The following is a 26,609-nucleotide window of genomic DNA, read 5'->3' as shown; positions in this document are numbered from 1 at the left end:
CTACACAATTAATTTTTAAAAAGTTGCAGGAGGCTGGGGATGTAGCCCAATGGTAGGGTGCTTATCTAGATGTGTGAGTCCCTGGGCTGGATCCCCATCATGGAAAAAAAAAAAAAAAAAAGCAGAAAATCAGCTACCTAAGAGTGGGAAAGGATCAAAACATGAAAAGAACAGATTATTGTTGCAAAACCTTGATGATTTTGATTGCATAGAAATTAAGTATTTCTTGTCCTCGGGATATTTTTTAATCACACAGGGCAAAATAATAATTTCTAGCATAGGACCCTCACAGACACCACCTTAACCAAATAATCAAAGTTAACATCACCAGTAATGGGACAAATTGACATCACATGCCTCCTGATAAGATGCACTGAGAAGGCACAGCATCACTTTTGTGTTGTTCCTGCCAAAAATGCAGTCTGAATCTAATCATGGGGAAACACCAGCCTAATCCAAATGAACAAATGTCCGGTACTTTTCCAAAATGTCAAGGTTACGAAAGATAAGAAAAGACTGAAGAATTGTTCCAAACAAAGGAGGCTAAAGAGACAGAACTTTATTTTTTATTTTTATTTTTTTTTAGTTGTAAATGAACACAACACCTTTATTTTTATGTGGTACTGAGGATCGAACCCAGTGCCTCACACACGCCAGGCAAGTACTCTATCAATGAGCCACAACGTCAGCCCAAGACACAACTTTAAATGTGACGTGGAACCCTGGATTGGATCCTGTCCCCCTCCCTAATTATTCCCTTTTCTATTTTATAGAAATTAGTGGTACAATTGGTCAAATTTGAATAAACTCTATAGATTAGGTACTAGCAGTGTATCTGTGTATATATCTTGAGCTTGATAACTGCATTGTGGTTATTTAGGGTGAGTTCTTATTATTAGAAAATAACACATTGGAGTATTTAGAAATAAAGGAAGGTTTTTGTCTACAACTTACTCTTAAATAGTTTAGGCAATACACACACACACACAGAAGATAAAAACAAATGTGACGTTCAGGGAATCTGGCTGAGAGAAGAGCAGAATTCATTGTCACAGTATTTCTCCAAGTCTAAAATTATTTCAAAATAAAATGTAACAAAAATTAAGGATTTTTGTTTAGTGAAGGACACTATGAACAAAGTTAACAGCTGGCACAATGAGAGATGAGATCACCATACATGTGAAGTTCCCACTTCATGTTTCAGATGATTATTGATGAAAGTTTGGAAAGGTACATACAAAACTCGCAACAATGGTTTCCTTAGGGAGGGGACTAGAATTGGGAGGGACAGGTGAATATTAGCTTTCTTTGAATGCATTCTTCAGCTTGTTACAACACTCCTGTATTTTTTTTTTTATATTTTAAAAATTTAAACAATCTCAATACAAAAAAATTGAAGTACAGAACAAAGCTTTTTTTTTTTTTTTTTTTTTTAGTACCAGGGATTAAACTCATCCACTGAGCCACATCCCCAGTCCTATTTTGTATTTCATTTAAAGACAGGGTCTCACTGAGTAGCTTAGTGCTTCACTGTTGCTGAGGCTGGCTTTGAACTCACGATTCTTCTACCTCAGTCTCTAAGCAGCTGGGATTACAGGTGTGTGCCACCGCACCCAGCACAAAGCATTTATTTATTTTTTTTATTTTTTATTTTTTTAGGTTGATACAGCAGGAGTGGAAGCCGTTTATTATAGGACAGGAGGGGTATATATACATTCCACACAGCTTATCTTAATTAGCATAAACTAGATACAGCAGTCAACCAATAAGGAATCTCCACACTTAATGGCTCACTGGCGCCACCTCACAAACTACTCACCCTGGCAAAATGCCAGGCGCCATCCCGACTTGTTTACAGACCCTAACATTTACCCCTTTTGTTTAATTTAAATAACGACCATAGTGGTTTTTACACAAACACCATAAATAATCTGCTACAAGCAGAAGGGGAGGATACAAAATGCCACAATACCAAGCCAATTGATGGCTCCATGCAAGAAGCCTTTGGAAAAAATTATACCAGCAATGACACCGTTAGCAAAGATACAGAGTTACAATTTGTTGTAGATTACAGTTTGTTGTCTCAGTCTAGGTAAAGCAGTGTCTCAATAGATTAACTCACAGTCCAGGTAAATCACAGTCCAGTTAAATTCTGCAGGCAGCTAGCTTAAATCACAGTCCAGGTAAGTTCTGCAGTCATCTAGCTTGATCCGAAGTCTCCTCTGGTTCTCGGCAACACTGGAAATCTCTCCATCCTCGTCCTCACTGGCACTGGGATGAAGGCAGGATGCTAAAGAAAATCCTGTAGCATTCCACTAAGAAAACAACCTTCTGAACAATTTAGTACATTATCTCAAGGTTTTTTACATTTGAAATAGTGCTCATTACTCATTAGCTTCCAGGTGTGGGAGAACCATTGTAGTTACTGGCCTTGGAAATGATCAAACTTCAGGGAAGCAGGCCATCTTCCACCAGCAGCATCCTGGGCAGCCCCAGATGGCCCCGGGGAGAGTCCAGGGAGTGTTCCGGACTCAAACTGCCACTGGGCACAGGGAGCAAGAGACTGTGCCTCCAGGTCAGGCTTGGATTTGGGCTCTTGAAGTGGCGTCGTAGTTGTAAATGGACAGAATGCCTTTACTTGTTTCTTTTTCTGTGGTGCTGAGGATTGAACCCAGTGCCTGTGACTGGGCAAGTGCTCTGCCACTGAGCTACAGCCCCATCCAACAAAGCACTTTTTTATCCATGAACCATTTATTTATTTATTTATATTTATTTTTTAGTTGTAGGTGGACGCAATACCTTTATTTTATTTTTATGTGGTGCTGAGGATCAAACCCAGTGCCTCACGCATGGTAGGTAAGCATTCTACCTCTGAGCCATAACCCCAGCCTGCCATGAACTATTTATAAGAAAGTAGCCAATTTGATGCTCCATTACTCCTTTTGTGAGGTGGAGGGAGATACTGGAGATTGAACCCAGGGACACTTAACCACTGAACCGCATCCCCAGCCCTTTTTGTCTTTTATTTTGAGACAGAATCTCACTAAATTGCTTAGGGCCTTGCTAAATTGCTGAGGTTGACCTTGAAGTTTCCATCCTCCTGCCTTAACCCCTCAAGTCACTGGGATTATAGGCATGAGCCACCATGCCCAGAACTATCACTCTTGAATATCTCAGTATGTATTACCTACAAACAAGACATTCTCATGCATAACCACAGCAGAACCACCCAAATCAGGAAATTAATAATGATTCATCTCTATGATTTGATCCTCAAACCCTGCTCCAATTTGCCTAGTGTCTCAATAATGTCTTTTAAATATATGCAGTGTAGATTACACAGTGCCTTTTGTTATATCTCTTTAGTCTCTTTTTCAGTCTGGAACACTTCTTAACTTTTGTGACCTTGATATTTTGAAAGGATGCAGACCATTTGTAGAATAATCCTTAATTGGGGCCTGTCTGATGCTTCCTCATGATTAGATTCCAGTTATGTATCTTTAACAGGAATATTGCAGAAGTGATGCTGTATTTTGATCATATCCTATCAGGTGGCGAAAGACATTGATTTGTCCCTTTACTGATGTTGTTCATTCTGATTACTTGATTAAGGTAGTGTCTGCCAAGCCTTTCTACTCTAAAGTAACTATAATTAATAAATGTTTGGGGGGCTGGGATTGTGGCTCAGCGATAGAGTGCTCGCCTGCACGTGGGAGGCCCTGGGTTGGATCCTCAGCACCAAATAAAAATAAATAAATAAAATAAAGATTAAATAAATAAATAAATAAATGTTTGGGTGGAAATATTTTGAAAATATGTAAGTGTCTTATTTCTTAGCAAACTTTCAACATATTCATGTATTGATAAACATCAGTATGGACTCATGATTTTTTATTTTATTCAGGGACTGTCATCTATTCCAACCTTTCCCCGTGCAGATGCTTAAATGGTCCCTCATTTGTACACTGAGAACACTACAAGCTGATTTTTGTATTCATTCTATGTGTCCCCATCATTCTTGCAGTATTTCTGTTTTATAGTATACAATGTCTAGTCTCATCTTGCAATTTCTCTCCCTCAGACCTAGAATCAGTCCTTTTGGAGAATGGCGTGTGTTTGTTTATTTATTGGTACTGGGGATTGAACCCAGAGGGGCTTTCACCACTGAGCTACATGCCTAGACCTTTTTATTTTTGGTTTTAATTTTGAGACAGGGTCTCACTAAGTTTGCTGAGATTGGCTTTGAACTTGAGATCTTCCTGCCTTAGCCTCCCAAGTTGCTGGGATTATAGTCACCCCCATCTCCCCAACCCTTTTTATTTTGAGACAGTCACACTAAGCCGCTTAGGGTCTTGCTAAATGGCTGAGGCTGGCCTTGAACTTGCAATCCTCCTACCTCAGGCTTCCTAGTCACTGGGATTACAGGCATGTGCCACCATGCCTGGCTCTGTGTGTGTGTGTGTGTGTGTGTGTGTGTGTGTGTGTATGTGTATGTGTTGCTGGAGATTAAACCCAGGGCTTTAATTCCTGCTAGACAAATGCTATACCACTGAGCCATACCCCTAGTTCATGAGAATGGTATTTAGAAACACAGGTTTGGGCACTGGGTCTGTTCATTATGATTGGCAGAAGACTGGGTGCCACTTCTCTCTTTTTTTTTTTTAAAGACAATTTTTTTTTTAATTTTTATTTTTTAGTTTTCGGCGGACACAACATCTTAGTTTGTATGTGGTGCTGAGGATCGAACCGGGGGCGCACAAATGCCAGGCGAGCATGCTACCGCTTGAGCCACATCCCCAGCCCGTGGGTGTCACTTCTCTACAGTTCTCTCAATGTACAGAGCTGGGAGACAGCTATATACTTACTTAAATCCTCCCCTCCGCCCCCCCTGCCGCCCCGCCACACATGATGGAACCAGAGTCACACTATTGAACCCAGGGCCTCCTTCATGTATCACCACACCTAAATTTTTAAAAATCTAAGAGTGCCTGCCCAGCATGCATGAGACAGCCCTGGGTTTAATCCACAGCACAGGTAAACAAAACAAAACAAAAACAACAAAAAAATCTCAACAGAAAGCCTTACCTGAAATTGGATAGTAGCAGTAGGAATACACAATTAATACTTTCACCAGCAACCAGAGAAGTCAAGACAGAGAGACAGTGATGGTGGCAGAGGAAGGAGTGTGGGGGGAGAAAGAGGAGGCCAACATCAGCACTGGTCGAGGTCTTGCTTCGAAAGGAGCTGCACCAGCTGTACCGACAGAAGGAACCACACATATCACCAAACTAATTGTGCAAAAGACTCCTGTGAACTTGCTGAGATACAAACCTTAAGGCTAGAGAAGGGTACCTATGGAGATTTAAGAATAAACCTGCCAGGTACCGTGGCTTACAACTCATGTGTAGAGGAAGCTCCATTCAAGGCAGAACGTGACTAGTTTTCCAAGGGAGGTGGAGGCAAAGTGCCATGGGAACCCAGAGAAGGGGGGCATTATTTCAGAAGGAAAAAGATTCCATTAAAAAAAAAAAATGGAGGATGAAGACTAGGCATGGAGGTGCACTCCTGTAATCCCAGCGACTCAGAAGGGCGAGGCAGGAGGATCACAAATTCAAGGTCACCTGAGCAATTTAGCAAGACCCTGTCTCAAAATAAAAAAAGGTCTGGAATGTAGTTCAGTGGCAGAGCACCCTCAAGTACCAAAAAAGGGGAGGGGGTGACTCCATTGCTGCTCCCCTATTGCTTTATCAGGAATTGCCCTAATGTCAGCTTACTTTCCTGATACTGTTTGCCTTGAAAGCTCACCTGTCCTTTGAGAAATTTTGCTTTTTCTATGGTACTTAATGCATTTTGCTACATAAAGTTTATTGATATTTTCATGTGCATGAGAATGTTGAGTGTAGATAATTTAGGGGCTTTAAAAAAATCGTATTTATTTTAAATAGAGAGGGTCTCAATATGTCACCCAGGCTGGCCCTGGACTCCTGGGATCAAATGATCTTCCTACTTCGGCCTCCTGGGTAGCTGGGACTATAGGTGCCACCACCATGCCCAGCTACAGAGGATTTTTTTAATGGAGTGGTTGCAGCCTTGATACCTCCCCTTGGATTCTGTAAGACTTTTTTTTTTTTTTTTTTTCCTTATCCTGAAAGTCTTTCACAAAAAATATTCCAGTAAAAATCAATACAAATTTAGGTTCTGATAATAAGAAAGCAAGCACCCTTTATTTTGCACCTACTGTATGCAAAGCTTTTCACTAGTGCTTTACATACATTGTGCCACTTAATCCTTATAGCTCCTTGGTGTAAATGAATTCCCAGATTACTCATTGAAAACTCAGTGATTAAAAAAAAAAAAAAAGAAAACTCAGTGACTAAGAAAGCCTTAGGGGGTGTGAGAAATTGAATTTGGTTCTAGATTTCCAGAATACATGCTCTGTCTCATCACCATCCTTCTTTGTGTGGGTGGTCCCTTACTAGTTCTTCCTTTTATAAGTGTTATTGTTTAATATTCCTCAAGAGAGGGTGGTCATGCATAATGAGAAAGTCTTTTTCTTTCATATTAGTGTGTATGAATTAAACATAATAATGGGTTTCATGGTGGCATTTCATACATTCATATAACATACTTTGTTACTTTCCACCCTCCCAAATGCCTTTTTAATACTGTAATTTTCAGCACTATGGTGCTGGATGGAGGAATAATTTTCACTCTTTTCCTCCCATTCATTTAGCAGTCTTTTTTAAAAAATACTTTTTAGTTGTAGTTATTTTATTTTTATGTGGTGCTGAGGATCGAACCCAGGGCCTCGCACATGCTAGGTGGGTGCTCTACCGCTGAGCCACAACCCCAGCCCTCATTTATCAGTTTTTTTTTTTAAAGTTCACCATGACCAAGTGAATTTTTTTTTTTTTAAAGAGAGAGAGAGAGAGAGAGAGAGAGAGAGAGAGAGAGAGAGAGAGAGAATTTCAGTATTTATTTTTCAGTTTTGGGCGGACACAACCTCTTTGTTTGTATGTGGTGCTGAGGATCGAACCCGGGCTGCACACATGCCAGGTGAGCGCACTACCACTTGAGCCACATCCCCAGCCCAACCAAGTGAAATTTATTAAAGGAATGTAGTAAGGTCAGTTTGTGATTAGGAAACTCAATATAAAACATCATACTAGCAGGTACTTATTGTACAGACCATATATACGGCAGGTACATACTAGACAGTTGGAAGGCAGTCATATAGTCACATGGTTCCTGCTCTTGGGACGCAAGGTCTATTGTGGGGAACAAGTCAGAAAAAAAGCTGACTCCAGAACAATGTGCCAGGAGCTATGATAAGGAATGTGCTCATCATACCAGAAGCACAAAAGGATGTCATCCTCAGTTGGGGGATATGGGGAAAGTTTTCTGAGTTTTTCTAGCATATGAGGAGCTGGCAGGGCAGAGAAGCATTGAGGAGCGCTGAAAGTGCAAGAGCTTCAGTCAGCCGGGCTAGAAGAGCAGGATTGGGGTGCGTGGTGGTGACTGGGGCTGTACCTGGCACTCCATTGTGCTCCTGTACATGTGCCTCTCAGCTTGTTTCTGTCTCTCCCTCTGGTGATGGCACAGACCCCTGAGGACAATAACAGTGTCTGAGCAAATGCTGTACTCAGGCCCAGGCACAGGGGTTGGCACATGTGGTACAAGGAACGAACAGTCCAGGAGCCAGCAAATAGGATGTCGGGGGCCAAGGCCGAGCATGTGGAAATTATTCAGTGAAACACTCATTTGAGAGGGCATCTCTCCATGCTTCCTCTCTAGACAGCACTATATCATAATACCAAACAAATAAGGCAGAGGACAGAGGAGTGTCATATTCATTTTATAGAGCAGAAGGTAAAGTCTCAAGCATGGAAATGTTAGATCAGATGGAATGCTCTTTCCTCAGTCACCCAAATGTCCTGGACCAACCCTTCCCATTTCAGGTCGTGAGCATACCAGTAAGGTGTAGAGTCCTAGCATGCCTCTGCTCAGATAGTTCCCGAGGAAGCAGCCAGCATTCAGAGAAGCGGTCTGTGTCAAGTAGAAGCACCCAGTCTTAAATCTCCGGGCACAATGACACACCCATCTGGGAGCTGAGGAGGCAGGAAGATGTGCCTCGAGATACCACTGAAGAGCATCCAAACTATATGAAAGAGCTTTTTTCCCCCTTGGGGTTTGTAATAGAATAAGGTGGGTTAACAAATATGATTAGGCAGGGTTGATCAGAAACTTTGTGGATTAGGACCATAAGAAATCATGGGGAAAAATAACCATTTAACAAATTGGGTTTATTTAATAAAATCTTTTGAAAAGTGTTGGTATTCTCCAGGCAGGCAGCTCAGATGTGGTCTCCAGGGGCCCAGTGTCTGCTGAAGTCACCAGGCAGAGAACAGATGCTCATCCCCTTAAGTTTGCAACGTGTGTCCACATAGTCAAAGTGTCTCACTGTGCTGAAGTGAGCGAGCGTGGGCTTTGAGCTCCATGTGACTCAGTTCTAGCCCCAGTTCAGAGTCTCACTAGATAGGTGAACCTAGGCCAGTATTTAACTTGACTGGGTCTCCATTTTCTCATTTATAAACTTGGGATAACACATATCTCATTGGTTTTTTGTAAAAACTGAATAATTCACTGGGCGTGGTGGTGCACACCTGTAATTCCAGTGGCTTGGGAGACGGAGGGAGGAGGATCTTGAGTTCAAAGCCAGCCTCAGCAATTTAGCAAGGCCCTACGCAACTCAGTGGCAACTCAGTGAGACCCCTGTCTCTAAATAATAATACAAAAAAGGGCCATGGGTGTGGCTCAGTGGTTAAGCCTTTCTGGGTTCAATTCCTGGTACAAAACAAACAAATAAACAAACAGATTGAGTAGTTCATATAAAATGCTAAGAACCATGACAGGTATATAGTACTCAGCAAATTATTAGTGGATCATGCTAAGGGGTTCTGTCTCACACAGGTGAAACTTAGAAGAGACTGATCTATAAACCAGATGTGTTAATTAATTTATCATTAGAAATGCAGCTGCGAGGGGGCTGGGGTTGTGGCTCAGTGGTAGAGTGTTTGCCTAGTACATGTGAGGCCCTGGATCCGATCCTCAGCACCACATAAAAATAAATAAAGGTATTGTGTCCAACTACAACTAAAAATATATATTTTTTAAATGCAGCTGTCAGGTGGCCTGAAAAATTCATCTTTGCTGGTCAGCACATCCTCTTTTGGTGAGAAAAGTGACACAAGGAGGCCCATCACAAGTGGAAGAAGGAAGATGAAAGTTGAATGGAGTATGTGAGTCGATGGAGCTCAGGAGACTATGGTGCCAAGCTCTGAAAGCTTAAGGCATCCAGTGCTTTGAAGGGCAAGACATTCAACAGGGACAAATCTCCAGATAGAGCCTGCATCTTCCCAGAGCTGGGAACCCAGTGAGCGATGCTTGCTCTTGCGCCCCCCATCTCCACTGCAGGGTTCAGCAATCTTGCTTCCAATCACAGTTCATAGATTCTTCCAAACACTGTGTTCTGCCATGACTGTGGGTGGTCTTAAACGTTTCCTCAGTCCTCTGACTCTCTCTCTCTCTCTCTCTCTCACACACACACACACACAATCACCGCCACCAAACCAAAATTCACAATCTTTTGAATCACTTCTACATCTCAGCCATTTTTTGCTGATTCATACTAGTTTCACTCTAACATAAATCTACTTCCAAGTTCTGGATATGCCATGCCTATGTTCTGACTGCAGGACTCACAGGTAGGGAGAGTAAGAGATCTTGGGTGAGGAAAAATTTCAGAAGGACTATGCTCAAGGGTCCCTAGCTGTCAAGAGAAACTTGGACTCCTACACTGATGACAGTCACCAACATGAAACAAAGTCCTGAGTGATGGAATACATTGGAGTGTAGGACATCCAGAAAGAATTAGAGAAGTGTGTGAGTGAGTGTGTGTGTGTGTGTGTGTGTGTAGAATAATCAGAAGAGAATATCTTTGCAGTGAAAAAAGAATTTAAGGGGTCCCTTCTGGGCTCAGTGACACACAGGAGGAGGTGTGGATGCCTGTTCATTTTGACTGAGACAGTATGACTAAATATAGGAGTTCTCAATTACACATTATAAATATTATCTCACTAAAAATCAATACAGCAGTGAGGGTCACAGTAATACTAACACTCATCATAATAGCTAACACTTGTTGAACACTAGAAACCATAATGAGAATTTAGTTTATTTATTGATTTATTTTTTTTGTGTGTGGTGCTGGGGATTGAACCAAGGGCCTTAGTGCATGCAAGGCAAGCACTCTACCAACTGAGGTACATCCCCAGTCCATAGAATTTGGTTTATATTATCTTACAGTCATCACAACTCTCCAATGTAAGAAATAATTTTTTCCCTAGTACTGGGGCTTGAACCCAGAGGTACTATCAATCAAGCGACATTCCCAACTCTTTTATTATTATTTTTTAATTTATTTTTTAGGTGTAGATGGACACAATACAATGCCTTTATTTTTATGTGGTGCTGGGGATCGAACCCGGGTCCTGCCTGTGCTAGGTGAGCACTCTACCGCTGAGCCACGATCCCAGCCCCGTTTTTTAAATTTTTTATTCTGAGACAGGGTTTCACTAAGTTTCTGAGGCTGGCTTTGAATTTGCAATCCTCCTGCCTCAGCCTCCCAAGTTGCTAGGATTACAGTGCACCACCACCGCCTGGCTCCTTTTTAGTTTTTGAGACAGGGTCTCACTATGTTTCCCAAGCTGGTCTCAAACTTGCAATTCTCCTGTTTCAGTCTCCCAAGTGACTGGGATTACAGGTATGTGTAAGGATCGCTGTAAGGATCGTTATTATTCCCATTTTATAGATTAGGAAGCTGAGGTACAGAAAAGTTTAATTTGCTAAGCTCAAAATAGAATCCAAGGGCAAAGACACTTCTTTCTGAGTCCAGGGTGGGTTCCCTAATTTAAATGAAGTCAGATTCATAGTTACTCTTCCCATTCTGGATTTAAAATATTTCTCTAAAGGGACATAAGGGCTAATATCCTGGGTATGCACGTGGACATGTGTCACATAATAGATGTGGAACAAAGTTGAGAATAGCCCACCTGGATGTGAGAAGGTTGGGGACCCAGAACCTTGTACACACAGAGGTCTCCAAACCTAAGCAAGATACAATTTTCTGCCCCAAATCTGTCTGTTAAACAACTCAGCAGAAGCCACTTCCACATGATTATTAAGAAGGCCTGAAGAGACCATTTATGAAAGCCTTTCTCAGTATCAAAAAAGCCATAGTGTGAGTTGACAAACACTTATTCTAATTTACGGCTTCAAAGGTCTCAATGTACAGTGGAAATCACTTCCAAATTACCCACTGATTCAGCATAAAGAAAACAGAAGCCTAGACTTATAAATTGCAGGATTTTTGCCTCACCCCATGCAACTCAGGAGGTGCCAGTAGGCTTTCTGGTGCCAGGCTCAGCAAATATGAAGGGCTGTGGGGTGGCCTTCCTGAGGTCATCTTAAGGATGGTTTGGAGTGTTTATGGGCATAAATTTGAGTTTGTTTATCACTAGGAGGCCCTAAGTTGCTGCTCTGCCACTCCATGACACCTCTTAGATCCTTGGGACTTCACAGCTTTCATAAATTCTTATTCACTTTATGTAGGACTTTGTCTCATTCAAACCTTCCAAATAACCAAAGAAGTTGAGTGTGGCGCCCTGTAATCCTAGCAACTGTGGGGCTGAGGCAGGAGGATCCCAAGTTCAAGGCCACCATCTACAACTTGATCAGATAGTCTTGAAGTGAAAAAGGACTGAGGATATAGCTCAGGGGTAAAGTGTCTCTGGGTTTTATTCCTACTTCTGCAAAAACAAACTACTACCCAAAGCAGCAGGCAAGATACCCTAGTGAGGCTCACTTTATGAATATGGATGATTTATTCAGGAGATGTTGACTGCTCAAGACCATCAATGGTAGAGCTGAGCCAATCCCATGTCATGACTTTTCCACTACACCACAAACTCTGGATCATTTTTTCTCTAAGCACCTCCTATGTGGTAAGCCATTCTGCCAAGGAATCCCCCTCACTAACTTGCTCTCCTGAGGAAAGCTTGACCAAGCCCCCTGCCCAGACAATTAATGATGAGGCTTAAGAGGTGACATTAATAAGTGATATTCAGCACATCATGTCACACCAAGAGCAACATCGTAGCCCAGTGTGGCAGTTAAGAGCTGTGCTCTTGAATCTCAGTCCTGCCACCATGTCAACTCCTTCATTTATAAAATGGGATTAGTAATTGTGCCAGTTCATAAGGTTGTAAGGATTGAGTTAATACAGGGAAAGCACTTCAATCGTGCCTACTGCCCAAGAGCCTTGAAACATTTCACTGTTATTATCTGAAAGTTCCTTAGCATTTCCTCGAAAGAAAACAAGGGGAAGTTAAAAAAAATTTTTTTTTGAAAGATCCCTTTAGTCAGGCATAGTAGCACATGCCTGTAATTCCAGCAGCTGGGAGACTGAGGCAGGAGGATCAAAAATTCAAAGCCAGGCTGGGCTCAGTGGCACACACCTGTAATCCCAGTGGCTTAGGAGGCTGAGGCAGGAGGATCACGAGTTCAAAGCAAGCCTCAGCAATGGTGAGGCGCTAAGCAACACAGTGAGACCCTGTCTCTAAATAAACTACAAAATAGGGCTGGGGATGTGGCTCAGTGGTTGAGTGCCCTGGAGTTTAATCCCTGGTACCCCACCCGCCAAAAAGTTCAAAGCCAGCCTCAGCAAGATAGCAAGGCCCTAAAAAACTTAGCAAGACCCTGCCTCAAAATTATAAACTAAAAAGGGTAAAGGCTCAATGCTAAAATGCTCCTGGGGTTCAGACCCCAGTATCAAAAAACCAAAAAAAAAACCAACTTGACTTAGTGTTCCAATGCTTCCATCTAATTTCATTGTAAAGATTTTGACTAGAGAAACTACCCTCTATAGTTTGGGTAAAGTTAAAAACATGCTGCATCTCATCTCACCTCCTTTGTCCTGACCCCCACCCCATTAACACTGAATTCTGGTAATGGGTACCTTGTCTGTACTTTCTCCTTCAATGTCATCATCTACCTCAAATTTTCCTCAAGTATTAATTTGTCAAATAAAGTATTTTTACTAAGCACCTATTATGCTCTAGGCACTGTAGTAGATGCTATGATGAGCTGCCAAGACCCCTTCTCAGGAATGAAATACTGTTGCCCTCACTGCTGAAAGTACTAACAGCAGAAAGTCTTCAGCTGTCAGTCCCTTGCAGGTATTGCCTCAGCTGAGGAAAACCTCTCCCAAGGTCATGCCTCCTGGTAGCAGCCAACATCCAAAGGCTGACAGCCTTAGCTGAAGGGAGATTTGGCCCACTGCCCCAACTCGGGACAACCCTGCAGGGCTATCACAGTTCCAGAATGTGGGGCTGACCCAGGTTCTCCTTGGGCCTGGATTGCCGCTCAAGTTCTCTCTCTGTGCTTGATTTTATTTCCAGGCCCTCCCTTCCATCCCTATACGCTGCATGCAGATATCTTCAATATACTCCCAGGAAACCCAATTTGCAACAGGCACAAAAGATGTGAAGAATGAGTAAGCCACAGTCTGGCCCTCTAGGATGTCAAGGCAAAGCAGAAACTGTATCTTAATAACAGCCTGCAGCTCATAATGGGGGAAGCAAAAAAAAAAAAAAAAAAAAAAAAAGCAATGGAAGCTTAGTTGGAGGAGGGTGGAATTGAGGGCAGTTCATCACTCCAGGTTCAGGGAGTTCTAGAAACCCTTCACTCAGGCTGTGAAAGCATTCCACAGCCTGGGGCCACCCTGCTAGCCTGCTGAGACTTCATACAGTCTCTGATATCCAGTCTCCATGCTCCAGCCTGATGCAGAGCCAGGCTGTGATGCTAAACTTAGTTTAATGATGGGTCTGTCCAACAAATTTCAAGACAGTAACACCACACAGAAGAAAATAAGTCTCTAACTGGCATCTGAATACCTCATAGACTGGACTGAAGGCCCCATAGCCACCCATCAGGGATAAGCCAGGTTGTCAGAGAAGGTATTGGTGACTATAGTCTGACCAGCAGTGGTAGGGAGGCCAGAATTTCAAAGAAGATCCTGTAGACTGAGGCCTTTTACCTTGACCAGCTCCTGATTGACTAAGGGTATGATGTTGGCAGAGCAGCTCCAGGGTCAGCAGTTGTGGAAAGACTGCTTCCCAACTGGCTGGCATCACCAGGGAAGGGGGTGGCCGCCATGATCCAGTCTGGAGTGATCCAGGGCATCTTCCTTCCGTCGGATTCCTCTTTGTCCACTGTTTTCTGCAATAGAGCTGGCTGACACTGCCATTTTTCCATCCCTCAAGACAACTCTCATTTTCAAAAACTAGTTTTTCTCAGCACTGTAATTCATTCATGCCATCTTCCTGAAGGCTGGCACTGCCAACATACAGGCTCTTCATGTCTCCTTCATGGATTTGGTAATGTGGAAGCCAAGCTGAAGGCCATCCAGCACTGCCTCCTACCCTAGAAAGCCATTTTCTGATGGGGCCACATAGCCCTCTTGAGTGGGGGTACAATCATGAGGCAGCCTCAACGACTACAGTTTGTTTTCCTGTCAGCCCACTGGCCTAGCTCTAGAGGAGAAACTTCACAGAAAATTTGACAACTTTTCCCATAAAAGAGTCCTTCAAATCAGACTGGTCAGACATGAGCCACTTTCTAAATGCCTGTTTATTGTGCTTGGTGGGTAAATCCTTACAATAGCCGGTGGGTAGCACACACCTGAAATACCAACAAGTTGGGAGGCTGAGACAGGAGGATTCCAAGCTTGAGGCCAACCTCAGCAACTTAGTGATGAGACCCTGTCTCAAAATAAAAAGGGCAAGGGACGAAGCTCGGTGGTAAAGCACCCCAGTACCAAACAACAAAAACCTGAGTAGATGTTAAGGGATTTGTTTGGCTACCCAGCTTCTATTGTTGGCCTGTTTGTTTAGCAATAAACAAAGTAGTAGATGCTATGATGATCTTGGCAGCTCATCATAATAATAAAAAGTGAGCTTTAAAAAAAGTGAGCAGGGCTGGGATGTGGCTCAAGCGGTAGGGTGCTCGCCTGGCATGTGTGCGGCTCGGGTTCAATCCTCACTACCACATACAAATAAAGATGTTGTGTCCGCCAAAAAACTAAAAAATATTAAAAAAATTCTCTCTCTTAAAAAAATATTTTAAAAAAAGTGAGCAATAAAAAGTGAGCTTTACCTTTATATTCAATTCCAGCTTCAGTGATCTGGTGTGCAAAAACAGACTATGTCACACAAGCTCCCTAAAGTACTTGGAAGAACTTACCAGGTCCCTAAAGTACTTGGAAGAACTCCTATGGAGGTTCACAAGCTGGGGGCGGCTCTGGGGCTGAAAGTCTGGCAGACATGTCCTCCAGATGGCTCCCTGACTCATCCATCTGCAGGTCTGAAGTCGGAAGAGAATTTGGGGGGCTGTTACAAAGTTCTCAGGAGTGCCAAGAGTACACATGGCCATAGACATAGCTGGAGGAACACCTCAACTTCCAGGAGAGGGAAGCTGAGGGGTGGACAGCTCAGCAGCCCTTCTGTCAGCTCCCTCAGTCTGTGTCTGCTCTGTGGCTTAATAGAGCCTTCCTGCCTTTATTTAAATAAATTTTTTTTAAAAAGCCTTTATTTATTTCTATGTGGTGCTGAGGATGGAACCCAGTGCCTCATACCACCAAGGCAAGCTCTCTACCAATCAGCCACACCCAGCCCATCTGCCTTTATTTATTTACTCCCCAAAGGTTTCTCTCCCCTAGCTATACCTCAAAACCCTCAGTTGCTTGAAGTTTCCTTGGTTGAACTTTGTGACTACAATTTCCACAAGGCTAGCCAGTTCCATCTGCTCACTGTTTTTTCTGCTGTCACTGAGTAATGTCTTCATTTTAATGTCTTCTGCTTACCAATTACACATAGCAGCTAAATTCTTTAACAACATTTACAAATCATAAGACCATAATTAAACACACACACACCTGCTTTTGAGATGTGTCTCTGTTATCTAGGCTGAACCCAAGTTCCTGTGTGCTGAACTCAAGCAACCCTTTTATCTCAGCCTCCCAAGTAGATGGCACTCCAGACACAGGGTGCTGCACTGGCTTTCCCTCTCAAAGAATGGTTAATTTGAAAATGAAGTGTCCTAGTTTTTCCCATTAGATTCTGTTCTCAATTCCCTACTTCTCAGGTCTCTCCTATATGATTAAAAGAAAAATAAAAAACATGAAAACATTGATGCAAAATAGAGACAAAGATAGGCCAGAGAATCCTGGAGAAAGCAGGCCAGATTTCAGGATCCATCTGACTCCTAAGCAGCAACCGCTAAGACAGCGGAGTCCAAGATCCCTTCAGCTGAGGCTGAGCCCAGGCCAGGGTATAAGCACCACATGATACCAATACACTGCCCTTCATTCCACCACTCAGCCTACCCCCAGGTCAGGCAGATGACCTTAATGCCACAGAAGACTCAATGTCTCTTCCGAGGGACACAATTAGTACTGCTATTGTTTCCTCTGTGTGACTGATACCAATGTCACAGAAAAAGACCAGAGTGCCCACACCCTCAATAATATGTAACCATTGCAGCCCTGAGAGGGAGCAGTAGAGATGAGGCAAAGCAGTTGCAGGGGATAATTTAATTTACATAGCAGCCACTTGGGGCCCAGTCAATCTGGGGCAGTGGGGGTAAACAACCCTAGAGGGTACCCCCACCCCCTTCTGCTGGGATATAGTCCTCACAGACCCTTGGATGGGGCTCTCCACATTGTATAGAGAATGCTCCAGTCAAAAGGAAGAGATCTTGGAATAAGGCTGTCCCCAGGTAGGGGGAAGTCTGTGGCCTGGACGTGATTGCTTAAATGGTGGCCCAGGGATCTTCAAAACCAGTCCAGGTCCTGGGCATAGTCCTTAGCCTGGTGGCCCTAGAGAAAGCCCTCACGGCGAAATTGTTCCTGAAGGAGGGCTCGGTACTGGTCAAATCCCCCCTCAACCCGGGTGACGCCGCCTCCTTCACACACCCACAACTCTCGGCACACAAGCCGGATGAAGCGCTCATCATGGGACACCAGAATAACACCACCCTGAAAAACAGGACAGCAAGAGGTGCTCAGGGGGAAAGCAAACTGAGAAGTAGGGAGTGGTGGTAAGGGTGAAAGCATACTCACCCTGAAATTGTTGAGAGCTCGGCCCAGAGCCTCAATTGTCTCCATGTCCAGATGGTTTGTGGGTTCATCCAGAATGTAGAAGTTGGGACTGGAAGGCAGAACCCAGGAAGGTGGACAGTTATGTGATGAAGGGGATGGTGGGAGAAAATGCATCCCTCTGATACAAAGACGAGAGAATCATTTTCTATTGGGCAAAAAGGGAAATGGAAAGGGCAAAAACGCTAGAAAATCAGGGCTCACCAGGGCATGGTCATCTGAGCAAAGGCCACCCGGCTCTTCTGGCCCCCTGACAAGCTTGCAACAGGGCGCATTGCCAGTTCTCCAGAGATGCCATACCGTCCCAGCTGGTGACGATATTCCTCCTCAGGTCGCCCTGGAAATGTCCCCTCTCATCAGGTAGGCTCCTGACCCAACTTTGTCCCTAAATGCCCATTGCCTCTATATGCTCGTGTCTTATGCCTAGTCTTGAACATGGCTGCTCTATACCAACCCCTAGCTGCAGAGGTCAGCCTGAGCCCTCTTGCCTCAATTCAGATCCCTAACACACCAGGAAACTTGCGTGCCAACAGCTCCACAGCACTGACATTCAGGTCCAGCTGCTCCACGTGGTGCTGGCTGAAATAGCCAATCTTTAGATTCCTGCAGACAGAAATGAAGATACAAGGCAATGACTATGAAAAAGTGTATGTGGCTAACCTCCAGGACATATAAAGAACTCAAAGAAACACCACCCAAAAAACAAATAATCCAATCAATAAATAGGCTAAGGAAATGAGTAGACACTTCACAGAATATATAACTGATCAACAAACTTATGAAAAAATGTTCAACATCTCTAGCAATTAGAGAAATGCAAATTAAAACCACTCTAAGATTTTATCTCACTCCAGTCAGAATGGCAATTATCAAGAATTCAAGCAACAATAATTGCTGGTGAGGATGTGGGGGAAAAAGGTACACTAATTCATTGCTGGTGGAATTGCAAAATGCTACAACCACTTTGAAAAGCAGTGTGGAGATTCCTTAGAAAATCTGGAATGGAACCACAATTTGACCCAGTTAAATTCCTCAGTCTACACCCAAACATCTTAAAATCAGCATACTACTGTCATGCAGCCACTTCAATGTTTGTAGAAACTCAATTCATAATAGCTAAACTGTGAAAACAGCCTAGATGCCCTTCAATAGATGAATGGATAGAGAAACTGTGGTATATATACACAATGGAATATTAGTCAGCCTTAAAAAAAGAGAATGAAAAAGACCCTTAAAAAAGAATGAAACTGTGGTATTTACAGGTAAATGGATGGAGTTGGAGAATAACATAGTAAGTAAAGTGAGCCCATCCCCCCAAACCAAAGGCTGACAAGTGGATGCTGATCCATAATGGGGGTGGGGGGAGGGAAGAATGGAGAAACACTGGATTGAGCAAAGGGGAGGAGGGGAGGGGAGGGTATGTGTGGCGGGGTGGGGGATGGGGGGCGGGGGGCGGAGAAGATGGTGGAATGAGATGGACATAATTACCCCTATGTATGGGTATGATTGCACAAATGGTGTGACTACATCATGTACAACCAGAGAAATGAAAAGTTGTGCTCCATTTGTGTAAAAAAGCAGAATTAATTAAAAAAAAGAAAAAGAAAACAAATTTGTGAAATTCCATTGCTACAATGAGACCATTCAAATAATATACTCTTAGTATGGGAAATTGCAGACAAGTATTTTGTAATACATGTTAAAATGTTTTAAGAGAAACTGATATAATGTATTATCTGTACAAAATATGTGTTGATTTAAAAAACATTTTCTATAATTTTATGTTTCTAGTACAGTTCTAGCTTCTGGTTTATTTTTTGTCTTCCTTTTTGCCAGATTTAATCCTTATGATTGGTCCCGTCCCCCTCCCCCCCTGATTTTTTAAATTGGTGCATCATAGTTGTACATAATGATGGAATTTATTGTTCCATATTGATACATGCACACACTATCACAATATAATTTGGATTATTCCCTATTACTTTCCCCCTCCCTCCTCTCCTTCCACCACCTCGTCTTTCCTCTACTGATCTCCCTTTGATTTTCATGAGATCCTCACCCCCTACTTCTTTTTCTTTTTAAAAATTTTAACTCATAAAACACTCCTTATGCATTTTAACCAATGCTTGATACTTTTTTCTTTTACTCTATAAAACTTTATGGATATCTGTAGTCATATACTACCTTTATGTGATGACAATATAATTCTACAAGTAAGAGAGGCCTTAAAATGTATTATATTCCTTTGGCAACTGTAAGTCAATTAAACTTATTGTCTATTATCCCCCCTCCAGAAAAAAAGAAGTGTAAGCAGTGTGAGTGTATATGAATGCGTACATATGGTTAGTGATGGTATCTTACCTATGAGCATGTCTGATGCCTCGAACAGGTGCCAAGTCCCCCATAAGTAGCTTCAGCATGGTAGACTTTCCAGCCCCATTCTCCCCAACCTGTAAGTAGCATAGAAATGTTAAAGAGCGCACATGAAGGAACACAGAAAGGAAGGAGATGAGAAGGGGTCCTAGGTTGTGCCTTCCAATATCCCCTCAAATTTCTTTCTTTTTTGCAGGGATAGGCAAGTACTCTACCATTGAGCGACATCCCTAGTCCCATAAACAAAAAACTATTTCTCTAAAAAACTAAAACCAATACTTGAGTACTTACTAAGTGCTAGGATTTAATCTTCCCAATAACCAAATGAGGTAGATGCTACCAGCCCCCCTTTTATTTTTTTATGGTACCAGGGATTAAACCAAGGGGCATTATACATGAGCTACATTCCCAGAGACAGAGACTTGCTAAGTTACAAGCTGGGCAACTTGAGATCCCCTGCCTTGTTCTCCTGACTCTCTGAGATTACAGGAGTACACCATTGTGCCTAGTTTGTTAGGCACCCCTCACCTCCCACTTTTTTTTGGTACCAGGGATTAAATTTAGGGACACTCAACTACTGAGCCACATCCCCAGTCCTATTTTGTATTTTATTTAGAGACAGGGTGTCTCACTGATTTGCTTAGTGCCTTGCTTTTGCTGAGGCTGGCTTTGAACTCACGATCCTCCTCCTGAGCCTCTGGGATTACAGGCATGCACCACCGCGCCCGGCTTGTTATCTCCCTTTTAAGGAAGAAAACATTGCTTGGTAACCAAGCTAGGGAATGGTATAGTCAGTCAGGATTGGAAATCTGATTCTGAAACCCATGTTCTTGCTTCAACATCCCATGGTTAACTTAGAACTGAGACAGAAAAAGTACTGCTCTGAGTATTCAGAAAACACCACATGCCAGGCTTCTAAGCTCTGTGGGTAGCTGTATGAGGCTAGAGTATGAGTACTGCAATGTCCTTTGCCTAGACCCAACTCCTATGCCTGTGCACCTCCTTCTATGGCCTCAGGATGGCCCAACCCGCACTTTCTGTGGTGCAAGAATTGCAGCTCAGGGAATAGACAAACAGTAACCATACCACACATATGCGGGACTCAAGATCAGCTGAGACAGACAGACGACTGAAGATGATGTGCTTAGGATCATAGTAGAAATCCACCTCATCTAGCTGCAGAATTGGCGGTGAAAACTTCTCAAACCCATCAGGGAATCTGTAGGAGGTGTGGGTGTGGAGCATTGGGTAGCCAGAAATAAGGGTTTCCCCACCAGCACCCCCAGTTTAGCACTCACTTCATCACAACCTCGGATTCTTTGTCCACAGGCTTCAGCTCAGGTCTGAGGAGAGAGAGAAAATGGACTAAATTATGATTTTAAGAAGTAACTTTATTATGGCTCGGGGTATGGCTCAGTGGTAAAGCTCTTGCCTATCGTGTGCAAGGCCCTGTGTTCAATCCTCAGTATCCAGGCATAAATAAATAAATAAATAAATAAATAAATAAGAACTTAAAAAATAACCTTGTTCCTCTTGCACAAGTAATATAAGCTCAGAGAAAACTTAGGAAAATATTGTAATCCCCAACCCAGTTGATATTATTTTAGAATACATTTTTCTAGTTCACTATCTGCTGAAAAAGATTCACCCCCCCTTTTTTTTTTTTTTTAGCTTTTTTAAAAAATTACCTTATTTATCAGTGCTGGGGACAGAACCCAGGACCTCACACATGCTAGGCAGGTTTTTTACCACTGAGCTATATCCTCACCCCCTTTTTGGAAGTAGTTTCCTCCCATATGTGGTAAGCAGGCAAGCACTCCACCACTGAGTCACATCCCTAGCCCCTATTTTTTTGTAGTTTTGTTAAGGAAATGCACGTCTAAACCACTTCACACTCACCAAGATGGCTAAAACTGAAGAGTTAAGAATAAGTGTTGACAAAGATGTAGAGAAACTTTAATTCTCATACACTGCTGGCAGGAATGTAACAGTGTATGTCCTTTAAAAATGGTGTGGCAGATCTTCAAAAAGTTAAACATGAAATCACCAAGTAAACCAGCAAATCCACTCCTAGCTATATGCCCAAGTGAAATGAAAACATGTTCACACAAAAAGATTGTACACAAATGTTCATGGCAGCATTATTTGTAAAAATCAAAATAGGAACAACCCAAATGTTCACGACCAGATGAATCCATAAACAAAATATGGTATATTCACAACAGAATATAATTCAGCCATTAAAAAGAATGTACTGATGCATGCTACAACATGGATGAACCTGGAAAACATTCTAGGTGAAAGAAGGTAGATACCAAAGGTCACGTACTGTAGGATTTTTTTTTTAAATACAAAACATCTAGAATAAGCAAATATGTAAAGACAGATTGTAGATTAATGGTTGCGTAGAAAAAGGCAAAATCAATCCTTTAAGAGCAGTGTAAAATATTTTCTGCTTTCCTGCAGGGAATGAAGTCAAAGTTGCCTGCCAGCCAAAGACCTGGAACAGGAGGGCAAAGATAGCCTGCAAAATGAGGAAAGAAATGAAGAAAACAGGGTCTGGCCAAGGACATTGTACTCACAACTTCTCCAGCATCTTGAGTTTACTCTGCACTTGAGAGGCCCTATTGGCATTGTAGCGAAACCGGTCAATGAAAACCTGCAGGGGGAGGGCAAGGATTGGTCAAACTCCCTTGTTACCCACAACTGATACCATGGGATGGGACTCAAAGCCCTGTGTGCCCCACACCTGGATGTGCTGGCGATACTGCTGCTGTGCCTCATATTCACGCTGCTGATTAAGCAGCCGCTCCTGCTTGCTCTTGATGAAGGTCTCAAAGTCTCCCCGATAACCATCTAGCCGCTGACTGTGCAGGTGGATGATGTCTGTGGCAATGGCATTCAGGAAGTTTCGGTCGTGAGAGACGACTAGGATTGTGGAGGGCCATGTCTGAGGAGTCACAGGACAGCAGGCCCAGTTTGGGAGGGTAAACAGATCCCAGGCTCCCAAGTGTCTTAGAGGCAGATTTTCCCCGAACCCACTCCAGAGCCTTTCCCCAAATTCACCTGTAGATAATTCTCCAGCCACAGAATGGCTCTTACATCCAGCATGTTTGTGGGTTCTATAGAAGAAGTAGGGGGCACACACTTGTGATTAAAGGGCTGTAGAACTAGGAAAAAAAGATGTTATTACCTGTCCCCACCTTGAAGTCAGGGTGACCCATTTTAAACTCACCATCTAATAGCAGAAGATCTGGCCTATGAAAAAGAATACATGGCATGAGGTTTTATATCAGTGACTCATTGTCATGACCTAAGACCCATCCTCTCTAGGCTCATACATGGTTTCAGAAGACTCACCTAGCAAACAGGGCCCGGGCCAGGGCCAGTCTCATCCTCCAGCCACCTGAGAACTCCCTAAACAGAGACACATTAGTGGTATTAATCAGAGTCAGTAATGTTGAGAACCAAGAATGGCAAGCATCACTCACCGGGTGGGCTGCTGCTGCATTTTAGGAGTAAAGCCAAGTCCAGCAAGAATGACTGATGCCCTAGGAATGAAGAAATTTAAAAAACCCAGTTGGAACACTTCACAGGAGGGAAAGGTAAAATATAATGAGGAGGAGGAATTTCAAATACCTGGCAGGTGCCTTGTCAGCCTCAATCTCTTCCAATTTGGCATAGATTTCAGCCAGCTGTGCAGCTTCTGGACCCTCTGCCCTATAGAAGAGAAAGAGCAACCAGTCTAAGTTGAGGCAGTCTAGGAAGATGCCCTGCATCCTATATAGTTTGAAAACAGGCTACTTGTTGCTTTGTTGCCAGAATAGGAATAGAACACAGGAAGACCTGCCCAAAGTATTGAGTTAATGGGTGCTAAAAGAATGAGGGCTTCAGAGTCCCACAATGCCATGTTCTAAGCTCTGCTAAGCAGAAGGATGAACATGCAAATCAAGGACTGGGACAGCATGGCAGGCACTCTGAAAAACAGCTTCTGCTAAGTTTTCCCTAAGTCTCACCTGCCAGCAGCAATCTGGGCACTGAGCTTACGCTCCCGCTGTAGCAGGTCCTCTCGCACACTATCACTCTCCAGCACACTCTGCAGGGCAGGGGTGTCATCTCCAGCAACCTCCTGCTCTACATGTAGCAGGGATATGTGGGCTGGGACACGCAGGCTCCGGGTGGCCAGCATCTTCAGCAGTGTTGTCTTCCCTAACCCATTCCGTCCCACCAGTCCATATCGGCGGCCCCATGCTAGGTTCACATCTGCCCCAGCCAGGAGTACCCTGCAAGAGTGGTAGAAAGGAGATTAAGGGTGTTTTAAAAACAGGCACATAGCAAATAGAGCAGAATCCTAACATTGTTTTTAGGCCCATTTCATCTCTCCAAATTCTCCCTACATTGGAAAAAGAAAAAGAATGCCACCCCATATTGCCATTCTCTCACCTATCTCCAAAAGACACATCAAAGTTCTCAATTCGCACATCATAGGACTTGTTCTTGCCAGATGATTCCAATCGACTCTCCTTTCTGCTGCCCGCCTGGCTGGCTGATGCCTCTTCTAAGACTCTTTAAAATGGATAAGTATATAGCTTTCAGTGCTCCCAACCACCCTTCTGTCACAACAGACTGCTCTGCTCTCCTTCTGAGCCCTTCTTCCTAAACTCACAGTGGGTTGCTGGTCTTCAAGGTGTCCTTCTCTGAGCGCTTCTCCTGCTTTGCCTTTAGTCGGGCCTCGGCCTTTTCTAGCTTCTTCGCATTCACTGTCTAAGTGAATTCCAAACACAACCATTTCACCTTAAGGTGTAGGCTCAGAAAGAGATGTTCTCTCAGAAGAGAGAACATCTCAAGTAAACCCTCACAAGTTACTCATGTTGAACAGACTCAAAAGTTCACAGAAAGACACAATTCGAAATCCCCCCCTCAAATCATGTAGGTATGATATATCAAAATATTAAACTGTCATGTATAACTAAAAAAGAATTTTTAAAAATCCCCCCAAAGACACTGACATTTGGATAGCCAACTCCCATACCCACCACAGACACAGCTCCCTCCCTATCACTTCCTCCTCACCGAGGACTGTTCCCTCTTTAGCAGTCCTGGAAGTTTAGTGTCACAGTCTGTAAGTGAGAAGAAAAAGCAGTCACCTTCTCCCTGAGGGAAGGAAAACTAACATTTTGAGTGATCAACAAGAACTTGGTATGGACACACATTTTTAAGGAACTATTACAACCCTGGAGATGGACAGCTGTGATTTTCTCTGAACTAAAACCTCCCACAAATCTCACATATAAGGATACAGGCACTGGGGCACATAAACAACTCTTTTACTATTGATCAATAAGCTGCAAAACTGGGGAAATGACATCAAATTTGTCCAGCTCCAAGACCCATATACTTCCTACCATACCTAACAGCTGGGAGAACCCTCCAGTCTTATTCCCATCATCACAGGCTCTTTTGCTCTCATAAACATGTCAACTAGCTCCTACAACTCTTGCCCTGTGAAAAAGAGACGGAAGGAGTCCTCCAAGCTGCAGGGCACAGGTGGCTGGAGGTGGAAGCTGCATAAAAGACAGAGGGCGGCTAGTTCAATCTCCCCTCACTCTCACCGTAGTTCTCCGTTATCTTTGACAACTGGATAGGGGCGTCCAGTAGCACCTGGCTACTTCCCTGGCTCTGTGGCTCAGCCCTACCGGGATAGGGATAGAAAGTGCAGTTAGGAGTTGAGGGAAAAGCTCTACGGCCATGAGACCTCCCCCCAATTCTTGTCTTCGAACCGTTAGCCTCCCTTCGCCCCCATCGACCCCTATTCCTTGGCACATACAGGCGCAGAGTGTTGTACATGCGTTGGCACACAGCCCTGATGCCGGCGTCATCCTTGCTGTCCCCGGAAACCTCTTGCAATAGTTCTCCCACAGCTTCTACCAAGTCATCCACAGACTCGAAGTCCGCGCTGCCGCTGTGCAAAACGCCTGGGCGAAGAGTGGCAGGACCAGGTAGATAGCGGTCGGGTGGACATATAGTATCAGGGCTTGAATCGCGACCCCAGTAGGCGCTCCAGACCCAACCGCCCCCCGGGACAAGAGGTCACTCAAGAGCAGAGGCCTGGTAGCGGTCTCCAACACTGCCATCCCTTACACTTCCCCCGCGACCTCCAATTCGGCCTCACCAGCCAGATGATTCGGTTTGGCTCACCAGTCACGTAGTCGAAGACCTGTCCGTCAATATCTGGGAACTCGCTCCGCAGGATTTCGGCACAAGTCGCCATGTTCCAGTCGGAATTCCGACCGCGCAGTCGCCGAGAGACCTCTGTCTAGTCCCGCCCCCTACCCTTCCCCCCGAAATCTCGCTCCTCCTCCCACAGCGCATGCGTAGCAGTGACGTAAGAAACGAGCCGAGGGCGCGGAATCTGTCGGGCGGGGAAAACAGGGCTGGCAGAACCGCGCGCAAGCGCAGCTCCCAGTTTAAACGAGCTTCTCTTTGCGCCTGCGCGAAGCCTACTGTTGCAAGATTAGCCATGTGTACAGTTCTCGCAGCCTTTTGGGAGGTGGCGATCCAGAAGCGAGGGGTGGGGCAAGGGCCCTCAAGGTTTATCAGGGCGCAAAGCATGAGTGATCTTGCGGATGGGAGTCTTCCAATAGGATGACGATTGATAAAAACCTAGCAGAAAACGATGTTTTAAGCGTTCTTCGAATCGCTTATACAGTTGTATGTCCAGGCAGGTCCACTTTGGAACCCTCTGAGAGCTTTGCTGACTCATGCCCGCCCTGCCCTCTCAAGAAGCCCCAGGCTCAGTCTTCTGCGTCCGCTGGTTTTTTTCCAGTCTGGCTGTTCAGGTCAGCCAGGTGCCTTACCCCCGCCCTCCCAATTTTACACTTCTTGACAGTGTAGCGGACCCTTGCAAATTATGCCAGCTCTTTCACCACCCCAGGGCACAACCTCATACAACCCCAAAGGAAAA

At 43.8% G+C, this 26,609-nt stretch overlaps 1 protein-coding gene across 7 annotated transcripts; it reads right to left on the bottom strand.

Annotated features, from left to right (window-relative positions):
- Nucleotides 1-614: 614 nt before the first annotated feature.
- Nucleotides 615-25,952, bottom strand: Abcf3 (ATP binding cassette subfamily F member 3). Of its 7 annotated transcripts, XM_076868726.1 has the most exons (23): nucleotides 25,844-25,952; nucleotides 25,473-25,620; nucleotides 25,258-25,337; nucleotides 24,719-24,765; nucleotides 24,312-24,409; nucleotides 24,089-24,211; nucleotides 23,662-23,928; nucleotides 23,285-23,365; nucleotides 23,137-23,196; nucleotides 23,006-23,062; nucleotides 22,881-22,903; nucleotides 22,712-22,767; nucleotides 22,395-22,595; nucleotides 22,228-22,304; nucleotides 20,944-20,988; nucleotides 20,732-20,864; nucleotides 19,634-19,722; nucleotides 17,784-17,875; nucleotides 17,477-17,609; nucleotides 17,237-17,324; nucleotides 15,361-15,480; nucleotides 7,531-7,606; nucleotides 4,897-5,253 (listed from the first exon to the last, which is right to left on the bottom strand). In XM_076868726.1, exons 1-22 carry the CDS (start codon nucleotides 25,914-25,916, stop codon nucleotides 7,565-7,567), a joined length of 2,133 nt encoding a protein of 710 aa, XP_076724841.1. In that variant the 5' UTR covers nucleotides 25,917-25,952; the 3' UTR covers nucleotides 4,897-5,253; nucleotides 7,531-7,564. The 7 variants fall into 7 exon arrangements, with proteins under 7 accessions (XP_076724845.1, XP_076724841.1, XP_076724840.1 ...); XM_076868730.1 differs by lacking the exons at nucleotides 4,897-5,253; nucleotides 7,531-7,606 and adding an exon at nucleotides 615-2,271; XM_076868725.1 differs by lacking the exon at nucleotides 7,531-7,606 and having other exon boundaries at nucleotides 4,898-5,253.
- Between the last annotated feature and the right edge of the window lie 657 nt (nucleotides 25,953-26,609).

Source organism: Callospermophilus lateralis, chromosome 10 (assembly GCF_048772815.1).
Source record: "Callospermophilus lateralis isolate mCalLat2 chromosome 10, mCalLat2.hap1, whole genome shotgun sequence".
Lineage (NCBI taxonomy): Eukaryota > Metazoa > Chordata > Mammalia > Rodentia > Sciuridae > Callospermophilus > Callospermophilus lateralis.
Note: the sequence above shows the minus strand (reverse complement) of the source record. Positions and strands in the feature narration are given on the sequence as shown.